The following is a 13,870-nucleotide window of genomic DNA, read 5'->3' on the forward strand; positions in this document are numbered from 1 at the left end:
AAAAGCAGAACTTCATAACAGCCTGGCACCTATGTACATTATATTTTAGGTCATGTATGCTGCAATACCCATGGATAGACCAATGTTATTGATTTCTAGGAAAAACAAAGAAATAAAGCTCACCTGAAAATACTTAACCTGTACTACAAATTACTTTATTATAACTTCATATTCTAACTATTTAGGGAATGGCAACAACCAATGACATTTGATTTACAGAATGAGAATTTGAGACCAAAGAAGAATTCGCACTAAATGGGTCTTAAGAGCATTAGTGGTAGAAATCACATGCCATGCGAATGGGTAGTTACTGTCTATAGGGAGCACAAGACGTCACCTCAACCTGCCATGGTTCATTTGGAAAATGACAAAGCCTTTGGAAATGGGCTCTAATAGCAGTGAGACTAAAAGCAGTTAGACTTAAGAGGCAGGCACTGAGCAGGCAGAGTCAGACAGACTTTGACTTATTACAGCTGAGTGCAGTCTACAGAACAGACACATGCACATGTTAATGTATGGAGAAATTCATACAAATGTGCTATGACAATAACAGTAGCGCCAAGGTCATTGACTCATAACAAATAAGTGCAGCTGCTGTATGCTATAACTCTCACCTGGGGATGCTGAATGGATAAACCATCAATAGGAACGTTATTGACATTTTCTTCATTCTGCAAGTGACAAAATGAGAAGTAAAGCTGTGAAAGTGTTATTAGACACCAATCAGGTTAAGACTCATCCCATCAAGACAACACAGTAAAAGTCCATTGACAGCAATCAATGAGTAGTGATGTGCTAGTTAGATTTGAGCAGGAGCTCGGCTGTTTTGAGTTCAGGCGAGTTCAACAAATTCTGTGAAAATAGGAACAATAATTGCATTTACAAAACCATATTTTTCCCAGTGTTGTCTCCATGCAGAATTAGAAAGCAAACAGCAGACCTATTCATCTGCCTTTTCACCAGAATACAAAACAGTTTTAAAAGGAAAAATTGAAGGGAAAAAAAAAAAAAAAAGAATCAACTCACTTCTTTGGACCCATCCTTGACCCGCCGTGACTATATGGAACAAAAAAAAAAAAAAAAAACAAGAAATTCTATCTTTGCAGAATGGACTTGTCTTCATTCAGTCAAGATTCAATAGTTTCATCAATCACACAATTACAGCATATGTGCACATGACATAAAAAAGGTACAGGAATGTCACCATCTTGGGCAAGTATGACAAGTAAAGCATCTCTATGGAATAGTTTTTGTTTGTCGTTTCTGGAATTATTATAGTGAAGAAAATATATTTGGAAAGGTTGTTCATCTGGGTGCAACATATTGATTCATTCGGGTGTTATTGAAGTATGATGCACTTTTTTGTATGAGACATCATGGAGATAATTTTCAGAAGCAAAGCCCATCTGTGTGGTCATGTTGTCCAATTATTACCACTGACAAGGAGACTATGCTTTCATCTAAAAGGGTTTTCTTTGTTGGTTTATTTAGTTGTTTGTGTGCAGACTTCTTTGTGACTGCTAAATCTACTTAAAATAATTGCTCCACTTCCAAATTAATTTAGTTCAACTGCATGCAGATAATGACATAATTAAAATGTACCATTTATGAGGGAGAACATTAAAAAAAAATAATAAAAAATCTTATCAAATGCTGCAATCTGTACCCAGGGTACAAAACTGTCATTTCAATTGGATACAATTGAGATCACTCCCATGGCATCAAATCCCAATTTGCATTTTCATCTATCAGAGAACATCAGATCATCTTTTAATTTGTTGTGCCCCTGCAAGATATTATCTATAATTTCTCTTGGATTTGTATGGAACTCATTTTAGTTTATGAATTTATTAGATTACCAGGTGACAAATGTTAAATCCTGTGAGCTGAGTGGTCTTCCCTCCAATTTGTTAGGTGGATTCCAGCTAAAGACTGGACTAGTGGACATGTGCCGATTACCGGTTTCAAGGTATACCGTGGTATGAAAACGTCACGGTTTCAAAACCTCAAAAATTTCCCGGCATACCATTCCTACGGTAGTACCTATTTTTTATGTCCCAAAAATGCAGGGAGAAATCCCTCGCTTGCAGCTGCAAGGCTCAACCCTCCCCCGCCAGTTGTTGCTCAGTGTCAGTGAGTCAGCTGTGCTACACGATGGCTGAAGGAGGTGAAACTCCTGAGTTTTTTCCTCCATTGAAGAAAACGAAATCGCTGGTATGGGAAAACTTCAGCTACAGAAAAGTTACAGATGGCCGCGGCTTATAGGGGGAGTGCCTAGTATTTTTGCTTAAGGTTATCATACTGTCAGAATCTCATATCGGCATATGTGTAGATTTGACGCTCCAGTCATATCAGTTCAATCACAAAAACTGACGGGAAAACTCAAGGTTTCCTTCATGTTTGTGTTTTCTCCGGCAAAATAATACTCAACTGAAAATGCAATCTAACTTACCCTGCCCCGGTTTACAGCTGCCTTGCCTTCCTCGCTTCCTTCATCCAACTCGTCGTCACTCCACTCCCAATCACCATCCTCCGTTTTGTGCAGGTGGCCACTGGAGCCTGGGACCCGTCTAACCTACAAAACAGCAGCGTAAGGTCAACATTTGTAATCATTTAATGATTGATTAGTCATAGCTAGTCACTCAAAAGGTAAATTTGAATCATACAGTATGTCAGTTAATTACCATATGTACAACTTTTAAGATCAGTCCTATGTTTGCATTGCATTGCGTTGCATTTGGTGTTTTGAACTTGCAGTTATCTTATGTATATCTTGTAATGATATACATACTTCCTCGAGGGGGCTTGTAATGGATTGAAACATGAGGAAAAAATATACACCGAATTTTTCGGACTTTAAGTCGCAGTGTTTTTCATAGTTTGACTGGGGGTGCAACTTATGCTCTGGAGCGACTGCTCTGTGTGAAATTATTAACACATTATTATATCATTTCACATGCTATTTTGATGTTTTGGAGTGACACTGATGGTTTGGTAAACTTGTTAGCAAGTTATTTATGCTATAGTTATCTGAATAACTCTTAATAGCTATGTTACGTTAACATACCGGCCACATTCACATTTCGTTGTTCATGCATCATGTAACATTATTATCATACTGTACACGTATTCAGCATGTTGTTCTTTATTGTATTTTTATTTTAAATTGCCTTTCAAGATCACAGTAACACTTTACAATAAGGGTCCCTTAATTAACATTTTTAATGCATTTTTAGACGGAAACTCATGTTTAAGTAACATGACAATAATTCATTTAATCACTCATCTAACATTTATTAATATATTAATTAACATGTGTTAATGCATTAGTTAATGCATTTTAAGACAATGACTAATGTTTAAGTAACTTTACAATATAATTGCTTATCCAACATTTATTAATATATTAATTACCATGAGTTAATGCATTAGTTAATGCATTAGTTATTGCATTCGTTAATGCATAAGCAGACAGTAATTAATAGTTTGGTAAAATTGAAAAAAAAATTATACTGTATAGGCCTACACTTGTGGTCAAAAGGTTAGGGTTTAGGGTTAGGGTTTGTTAACTTCAGCATTTATAATTTCTTAGTTAAGGGACACATGTGCTACACTTTACAATAAGGGTCCAAAAAGCATTCAGTAATGGTTAATAAAGGTTAAGGGGGGGTAACTTAAGCATTTATAATTTCTTAGTTAAGGGACACATGTGCTACACTTTACAATAAGGGTCCAAAAAGTATTCAGTAATGGTTAATAAAGGTTAAGAGGGGGGAACTTAAGCATTTATAATTTCTTAGTTAAGGGCTACACTGTGCTACACTTTACAATAAGGGTCCAAAAACATTCAGTAGTGGTTAATTAAGGTTAAGTAATACTTAATAAGACATTACAAATGCTAAGTTAACAAACCCTAACCCTAAACCCTAATCCCTAACCCTATATAGGCCTATATATTTTTTTAATTTTACCAAATCATTAGTTACTGTCTGGTTATGCAATAACTAATGCATTAGCTAATGCATTAACTCATGTTAATTAATATATTAATAAATGTTAGATAAGCAATTATATTTATTATTGCAATGTTACTTAAACATTAGTTATTGTCTAAAAATGCATTAACTAATGTTAATTAAGGGACCCTTATTGTAAAGTGTTACCAAGATCACATATCTGTTCTTTGTGTTGGATTTTATCAAGTAAATTTCCCCCAAAAATGCGACTTGTACTCCGATGTGACTTATGTTTTTTTTTCCTCTTCATTGCACATTTTTGGGCTGGTGCGACTTATGCTCAGGTGCAACTTATAGTCCGAAAAATACAGTAACTAAAATAACCTGCAGATGATCAGTATGTGTCATACTGATATGTTTTAACATTCCTCTTTGCCAACATAAAACCGGAAAAACCTTGGTATGAAGTAGAGCAGTTCTACAGAATTGTAAAAACTAAAATACGCAATAACGTTACAGAAAGGGTTAGATAGAATTATATTAATCAAGTAGGAGAAAATATTTATATACAGTCTAATCAATCAAATGTGGTGTTTTTATGCATCCATTGTTTTCTAGTATTGATAAATGATCCATGTTATCCATATGATCCATGGATACATTATGCATTCCTCTCAAACTGTGTGAGTCCAAAATAGGATTGTTATAACCAGTGTTGTTAATTTTACTTTAAAAAAGTAATTAATTACAGTTACAAATTACTTCTCCCAAAAAGTAATTGCGTGAGTGACTCAGTTATCTGAATTTAAGAGTAATTATTTACTTGGCAAAGTAACTAGTGATAATTTTCATGTTTTGTTTTTTCTTTCTCAAAAAAATTAAAATTAAAATTAGATTAAAAAAAAAAAAGTAGGTTCGCTAGGAAGGATCTCTACAACAGAGCCTTCCTGAGAGGTCTACTGCTTTAAGATGGCGGCTGTTTACTAACGCATGTAGTCCATAAAACATGTTGCCAATGCAGCCATGTCTATCATTTGCATCTAGTTCTATAATATGTGATATCTACCGTATCATGTGGGCGTAGTTTGTAGGCTACAGTCAGGTATTATTGGAGCCACCTAGCATCGCGTTTGCAACGGCGTCTTCCCCACTCCTGCTCTGCTCTCTCGTCTCCGTGAGTCCGTCTCTCTGACTTTTTTTTATTCAACCAACTTAGTAACGCATAGTAACGCACGCCTTTCCCGCATCAGTAACGGTAACGGCGTTGCCAAGATGAGAAAAGTAATTAATTAGATTACTCACTACTGAAAAAAATAACGCCGTTAGTAACACCGTTATATTGTAACGCCGTTATTAACAACACTGGTTATAACACTTGCAATGCTCTTCATGGCGCTCTTGTGCTGAGCTCATAGAACAATGCATGTGTTTCTAGCCATGTGATGAGTAAGTGTTATGAGTTGAGATAAAAATGCTCGGTGTTGGCTATTTCAAGGTGTTAGTTTCATTTTGTGTATTGAAATGGAAGTGGTCATTAATGTTTCAGCTGTAGTACAACGCCATTTCCAGTGAAGTTAGGACATTGTGTTTAACATAATAAAACCAGAATGCAATGATTTTTAAATCCTATTCAACTCATACTGTACTTAATTGAACACACTGCAAGGACAAGATTTTTAATGTTCAAATTGATAACTACATTGTCTTTGACATATAATCATTAACTTGGAATTTAATGTTTGCAAAGCATTCCAAAAAAAGTTGTGGGGCAAGTGGGGAAAAAAAAAAAGCAACGTAGAGGAATCATCTACGAACATCCCACAGGTGAAATGGCTAAATAGAAAAAAGTGTAGCAATGTAATCATTTATCCATGATTGGATACAAAAGCAAAAATGAGATGAGGTTCCCCTCTTTATGAACAAGTCCATGAGAAAACAGTCAAACCCTTTAAAGGCAATGTTCCTGAACGTACAATTGTAGAAATTAAGGGATTTCGTCATCTACGGTCCATAAAATCATCAAAGGTACAAAGAATCATCCCGCATTAAAAGTAGTCCGGGCAAAACGTGATGCTTAGAGCTGGAAAAATTAAACGATTCCTCGAGGCGAATTAAATTAATCGGATCAGTTTTTAAACTCAAGTTACTCGAGTTGCTCGAGTATTTGTTTCAGCTCTAACACATTCTGCACGTTACAACAGCGTTCCTTCATAATAATAATAATAAAGTACGGGTACAACAATGGCGTTCCTGCAGCCCAGACCTGTCTCACATTGAAATGTGTAGCGTATTTTATAGCATAAAATACAAAAATACCCCTGTCTGTTTAACAATTGAAGTACAACATCAAGCAAGAATAGGAAAGAATTCCATTTGCAAAGGTTCAACAATTACACTGCTGGCCTAAAGTATTGGCACCCCTGCTGTCAAATAATGCTCAATTTCTCCCAGAAAATGATCCATGCAATGCATGAAATTAGAAATGCTTTGGTAGTAATATCTTCATTTATTTTGCTTGCAATGAAAAACACAAAGGAGAATGAAAAAAAAAACAATTCAATCATTATCATTTTGGACAAAACTCCAAAAATGGGCCGGACAAAAGTATTGGCACCCTTAGCCTAATACTTGGTAGCACAACCTTTAGACAAAATAACTGCCAACAACCGCTTCCGGTATCCATCAAAGAGTTTCTTACAATGCTCTGCTGGAATTTTAGACCATTCTTCTTTGACCAACTGCTCCAGGTCTCTGAGATTTGAAGAGTGTCTTCTCCAAACTACCATTTTCAGATCTATACATAGGTGTTCTATGGGATCCAGGCCTGGACTCATTGCTGGCCTCTTTAGAAGTCTCCAGTGCTTTCTCTCAAACCATTTTCTAGAGTTTATTGAAGTGTGTTTTGGGTCATTGTCCTGCTGGACGACCCATGATCTCTGAGGGAGACGCAGCTTTCTCACACTGGGCCGTACATTATGCTGCAAAATTTGTTGGTAGTCTTCAGACTTCATAATGTCATGCACACGGTCAAGCAGCCCAGTGCCAGACGCAGCAAAGCAACCCCAAAACATTAGGGAACCACTGCCATGTTTGACTGTGGTGACCGTTAAGGCCTCATTTTTTCTCCTGCAAACTATATGTTGATGCCTTTTCCTAAAAAGCTCTACTTTTGTCTCATCTGACCAGAGAACATTCTTTCAAAATGTTTTTGGCTTTCTCAGGTAAGTTTTGGCAAATTCCAGCCTGGCTTTTTATGTCTCTGGGTCAGAAGTGAGGTCTTCCTGGGTATCGTACCATAGAGTCCCTTTTCATTCAGACGCCTACGGATAGTACAGGTTGACACTGTTGTGCCCTCGGACTGCAGGAAAGCTTGAACTTGTTTGGATGTTAGTTGAGGTTCTATATCCACCATCCGCAAAAGCTTTCATTGAAATCTCTTGTCAATTTTTCTTTACCGTCCACATCTAGGGAGGTTAGCCACAGTGCCATTGTCTTTACACTTATTGATGACATTGCGCACGGTAGATACAGGAACATTCAGGTCTTTGGAGATGGAGCCTTTGTCCTCAGACAGTTTTTTGGTCTTCTTTCTTTTCTCCATGCTCAATGTGGTACACACAACGACACAGGACAGAGGTTGAGCCAACTTTAATCCATTTTAACTGTCTGCAAGTGTGATTTAGATATTGCCACCATCTGTTATGTGACACAGGTAAGTAACAGGTGCTGTTAATTACACAAATTAGAGAAGCATCACATGGTTTTTTTTTAAAGGGTGCCAATATTTTGTCCGGCCTATTTTTGGAGTTTTGTTTAAAATGATAACGATTTAATTTTTTTCCCATTCTCTTTTGTGTTTTTTCATTGCAAGCAAAATAAATGAAGATATTACTACCAAAGCATTTGTAAATGCAATCATTTTCTGGGAGAAATTGAGCATTATCTGACAGAATTGCAGGGGTGCCAGGACTCTTGGTCAGCAGTGTAAGTGTCCTCAGTTCCCAAACTTTTATTGAATGCTGTTAAAAGAAACGGTAATGTAATGTGTAATGTAATCATGACCATGTCCCAGCTTTTTGGGAAGAAAAAAAGCCATAAAATTCTAAATTCAAGATTGTCTTTTTTATTTACATTTATCAGTTTGAACTAGGGCTGTCCCAAACGACTAATTTTCTCCCGATTAGTCAGCCGACTATTTTTACGATTAGTCGACTAATCTAATAATTAATTATTTTTTATTTATTTATTTTTTTTACTAATTTAGCAATGAAATTTTTGTTGACGCTTATCAATTCACAAAAAACATATTGGAACACTCAAATTATTTATTAAAGTACAAATAAACACGTAAATAACAATAATAAATCACAAATAAACAATGAGTTCAAATGCTGATAGAATTAACTAGTGTAGCATCCCGATTGAAAAGATGGTCTCTTAAACTGATGGTTTACAACTTTTATTCCATCCTTGATGTAAACACACTGTAAGAGCTACGGTGCACACAAATAAAGCAACACAATTAGAAATTAACAAAAACTTTTCACCTTTTTCCTTTTAAACCTTATTTATATATCAATGAATTGCCTATATGAATTGCCTTTACCTTATTACCTTATCATTGACAATCTCTCCCTTGAGTGCAATGACTGTATATACTGTATATATTTATGACCTTTTAACCTTATATAATTTTCTATACATTAAAATAAACCATAACATGAAATAAACCTTTCAATTAGCATTAAGAACAATACTAATAGCACTTATAGGCCCATTGTCAATGAAACATTATTATTTAGTAAGGCGACAGCACCCTCTGGTGTACAAAAAATGAAGGGGAAAAAAAATTACAAACTGCGTGGAGGCGCTTGAGTTGTTTATTCACGGCCGAAGCGCAGCCAAGCTTGGCACTGAACAGACAGGACAGAAGAGTGTACTCTCCTTTGTTTCTTTGAAATAAGTCAATGTTTTGGACACTCTGGTGCGCTTTTTTTTGGCTTTGTGCCGCTTTCCCCGCTTGCAAACAGAGCATCCGACATTCTAACTTTCCACGCATATATTTTTTTAACCCTTCATTAACCGTCGACGGGATGTTGTGCTCGTCGACGGATTTACGTCATCGATGACGTCGACTATGTCGACTAGTCGGGACAGCTCTAGTTTGAACATTAATTATATTGTCCTTATAGTGCATTCAAATAAATATGAGGAGAAAATGATTTGAAAATCATTGTATTCTGTTTTTATTCATATTTATCACAACGTCCAACTTCATTGGAATTGTGGTTGAAGGTAAAGTTCAATGACTAGAGCAGTGTTTCTTAACCTTGCTAAAGGTACCGAACCCCATGAGTTTCACACGTGCATTAACCGAACCCTTAGGAATTAGAAGAATCTTTTTTTTTTCCAAATTCAAAATCAATTTATCTAAGCTAGCAAGGTAAAACCCAAGTGAATTTCCATTCAAATTTCTTCTCATTTAGACAGCATGTTTTTAAACAGGCCATAATGTATGTTTTGACCTTTATGCCTGCAGCATCATCAGACCACTAAACCAAGACTGGCCCAATGCATATCTCAGATTTTTTCATGCAAATTTGGAAGAATATATCATATATTGTTCAACATTGAACCTGTTTGGTTGCATTAACCTTGACCGTACAGTTTCTGTCATGTTTAGATACAAATCAAATTTAATTAAAAACCCTCCACAAAATGATCGCCAAATTTGTACACGGTCATTTCTTAAAAAAATAAATAAATAAAAATGAATCTTCTCACAAATCTAATCAACTGTGAATATACAACAAATAATTTTGCCTTTTGATTTGCTTTTCACATTGGAAAATGACATTAAACTATTCATTTCACACTGTTTCTATTTTTGTTTTCATGTCGACTGTAGGTTCCAAAACGTAAAAAAGCCCAGCCCGGCGCTCTCCCCGCTCATTTCCCCCACGCACACTGGACAGCGGCCAAAGAGACGCTCACGCTGCTCGTTCTGAGTTCATTCGTTTAAAGCAACAAAAAAGTAATCCACAGCTTGACATCCAAAAACGTAAACAAAAGAGCAACTGAGAGATCGATAGAGAGATATTAATCCAGAGAGGGAGAGCTCAAAAAAATGTGTAGCTCTCTTGGCGTCTGCCATAGCGCAACTGTCCGCTCACACAGCTCCTTCAGCATATATCGTCAAACGTGACGCTACAAGCCTGTTCCACGAAATGAAATAAATAAATCACAATTAACAAGAATAATTAACTAAACCATTGTTTAGGTTCCTACATCGACTGTCTAATTCTATCACATCCTTGCATCACATACTATTTTCATGGCATAAAACGTAAGGCAAATTTTTTTTTATGTAAACGTTGTGCACGTTACCCGTAGGACTGTTGTACTTCCTCATTCCAAGTGAGAGTCAAGCTTCCACTGAGCAAACCAGTGTTTTCTCCCATCACAGAGAGGACTAGCAGTTTAAAAAATGGGAATAAGGCCTGTAAAGTGGGGACTAACCAGTCCAAAATCTGGTCTAAATCGCCACTTTGCCTAGATTTCACCGTCCAAAAATAGGGCCCTGCGTGTCTTAACCTTCACCGAACTTCTCAGACTAACGGTTCGATCGAACCCAGGTTAAGAACCACTGGACTACAGCATGGAGCAAGTAGAAATTCAATGGATGAAGCCAATAACAAATATTTAGGCCAGGCCACTAGAACGGTAAACTAAATTCTACCTCTGCATATTAGAACAGAACAAAGCAGATAAGGTTTGGCTGTGATTCCCATTCAAGTGGCGATAAATGCAAGCAGCAGTTGGTTCATAAAGCAGTGTGAGATACAGTCCGTTATGGGAGCACTACAGTGATACAGACAGCACACAAAATGGTAAGCGACTAGTGCTGGCTCGAGGCAACAATAAAGTTAAAGAGGCACTACCCCTCTGGTGCTGCCAGCTTTAGTTTCCAAACCTGACACAGAACCCAGAGTCCCACAGTTCCATTCTGGCTCCTTGAGCAAAACAGACACAGATAGAGTCTCAGTGGCTACCCTTGGCTGACATTCACATCTGAAAAACCTCACAGCAAGGAAAATAAAATATTTCTTCTCTGGGTTTTGACTAGTTGGTAGAAATACATGACAGAATTTGTTGAATAACAGGATAGTGTCTGCGCGCAGTGAATTTGACAAATGTTTCATCAATTTACAGTATTTACTTGAAGTCTGCTCATAAAGCCCTCGTCCCCTAAATATGTGGCACAGTAGCTTGGTGTAAGGCTGCCCTCTCCTGGTAATTTTATTCAAATACAACAACAATTGAAATAATGTTCAAAGAACTCTATTTTGGGGGTCAATTCATGTAATATTTTGCTAAATATTACAATGCTTGAGAGTTGACTATCAGGTTTTTAGAAACTGTTCAAGTCTCCAAGTACCATGTAAGTTCTGTCTATAGGATCTCTCTGTCCTCATTTAGACCCCTATGGCGCTTGTTTTACCGAGGTTAGCAATGTGTGTGTTGAACATGATATACAGAAAACCAAAATAGCAGAGGGCAGACCACAAGGGTGAAAAACAGTGTGAATCTCTTGCTCACTTATAGAAGGTAAGGACATTCAAGGTGCTTGTGTTTGAACAAACTGAATAGGTTTGTGAGTTACTAGATGGATCACAGAGGTCGTACCATCCTGAATGGTCGTGTGAGGCAAGCTTTGGAAACATTTGGCTGTGTATGAAAATGTAGTTGGCTGTATTTTTTCAATCAGGAAAAGACTTTGAGTTTGTCTTTTGAATCTTAAGAAAGATACAATATTCACAACTACTCTTAAAAGATAATGGGGAGTTTAAATTTTGTAAATACTGGGTACCAGAATATGAGGGGAAGAATCCAAAGCTCGTGTTTATCAGACAAAATATGACCTAACTGACTGACCTCTTGGTACCTTACAATACGATACGATACGATACGATTTAAGATACAAATTTCACGATAACGATTATCTGACGATATAGCGATACAACAATTATCGATACATTGGTCAGGAAATCATTCTAGGATATTATACAGACAACTAATAAACAGAAAAACAAGCTTCTGCTGTGAATTGGAATGAGTTTATCACTAGTAGACATTCGTTCATTCACTGCCTCCCCTCCCACTTCAAACGGATTGGACGTCTATGGCCAACAGTGGCAGCCAATGCCAGGCAATGAGGTAATTTTGGGCCATTTAAGGTCATTTACCTCTTGATGTTCAGTTGCTTCCTGTTGATTTTGGGGTATTTTATGGGTCACTTCCTGTTTATTTTGAGTTACAGAACAGGAAGAGATCTGGGAATCACACAAATTAATAGGCTGTGACACAAACTCAACAGGAAATGACCTGTAAATGCCCTAAAATGAACCGCAAGTAACCTGTAAATGCCCTGAAAATCGGACAGAATAACTGAATGCTCTGGTTTCGAATGAAAGAACGTTCCCAGTCTAAATGGATTGGACATCGTGCAGCGTCAATGCAGCCTTAAGAGTTAACTGAGACTTTATTATGGTGGAAGATTTTGTTAGCAACTTGTTGGTTCCTTTTTATTTTTTTTTAGACATTGACACCTTTTTAAAACGATATCTCGATTCTTGGTAGGAGCATATCGATAACCTTTTGGGATACAAAGTATCACGATATATCACCATTTCGATATATTGTCACACCCCTACCGTTGACTGTGGTAGATGTCTAGTCCACTTGAACTAAAAGGACTAGCAGTGATTCAAGTGGATTGGACGTTGCTTCCCGTCATTGGTACGGAAACATGAGCATTCATTGCCAACTTCTGGTTAAAACGGATTGAACGTCTACTGCCGTAAATGGCAGTCAATGAGTAAATGAACAAGTCTGCCAGTTTTACTAATGGGCAGTAGAAATGATTAACTTTCCCCCATCACTGTTTTTACTGTTCATGTCATTCGTAATAGCAGCAACGCTCTCCAGGATGCCCTCTATCAAACAAGTCAGTATTTTTCCATCCCTGCACTTACCCACACTGCCTCCGGCAATCATCTTCAACTGACCGACAAGACCAAGTATTAGATAAAGCCTGTATTAAGTGCAGCTGTGTCTGAAAATTGCTTTCATGCAGCAAAGAGAAAAGCTCAAGTTTCCATGTAGACAAGCTATTTGCGATAATCAACCATTTCATTTCAACCTATTTTTCATGCAGAGCCATACTCAGGGGGGTAAAAATGCGTCAGTACATCTTCATGGTGTGACTCTTTTGCGACACAAGCCCATATTTTGACTCTATCCACAAAACAGTTCGGCATTAAGTGTCTGAGGTGTTGCAAAAGTCGGAGCGCATCACTCATGTTGACTGTAAATGCAACATTGCGATGGAGGGACTCCATTCAATCCCAGCACTCACATACAATTCGTTATGTTTAGTCAAAACAGTTATTTTACAGACAAGTGCAAGTGTCAACATACCTTCTTTGCTCTCTGGGATATCTTTGGCGCACAGCACAGTAGTTTTTCAACAAGATATTCTTTGTTCTGTGGGATAAATACGCATAAAATGATTGTTTATAAATTGAGTCCTGATCAAAAGAAAAAGTGTATTTTGGACACTAATCACATCCTTTTGAAATTATTAAAATCTTGCATGCTGCAAGTAGAAAGACTGGAGAGGAGTGTTGTGAAGTAGAAGGCAGGAGAACCTGGTTGCACAGAATATTATTGGTGTTATGAGCTAAAAATTGAGCTTTTAAATGACATAGTCTGGAATTTTTAAGAATTAAAATTAAAATTTTCAAGTGTTTCAATGGGAAAAAATTAAATCATTATCATTTTAAACAAAACTCAATAAAATGGGCCGGACAAAGTATTGGCACCCTTTGAAAAATCATGTGATGCTTCTCTAA

General features: G+C 37.0%; 1 protein-coding gene across 2 annotated transcripts in view; it reads right to left on the reverse strand.

Moving 5' to 3' along the window:
• The window catches only part of stk39 (serine threonine kinase 39), a 48,336-nt gene that overhangs the window by 22,346 nt on the left and 12,120 nt on the right, over positions 1 to 13,870 (reverse strand). For both annotated transcript variants that reach the window (XM_057853468.1, XM_057853467.1), the window contains exons 10-13: positions 13,437 to 13,502; positions 2,453 to 2,575; positions 1,027 to 1,056; positions 615 to 671 (exon numbers count right to left, since the gene is read on the reverse strand). In XM_057853468.1, the coding sequence (XP_057709451.1) occupies positions 615 to 671; positions 1,027 to 1,056; positions 2,453 to 2,575; positions 13,437 to 13,502 (276 nt within the window). The remainder of the gene's footprint in view (positions 1 to 614; positions 672 to 1,026; positions 1,057 to 2,452; positions 2,576 to 13,436; positions 13,503 to 13,870) is intronic.

This window comes from Corythoichthys intestinalis, chromosome 12 (genome assembly GCF_030265065.1).
Source record: "Corythoichthys intestinalis isolate RoL2023-P3 chromosome 12, ASM3026506v1, whole genome shotgun sequence".
Taxonomy (NCBI): Eukaryota; Metazoa; Chordata; class Actinopteri; order Syngnathiformes; family Syngnathidae; genus Corythoichthys; species Corythoichthys intestinalis.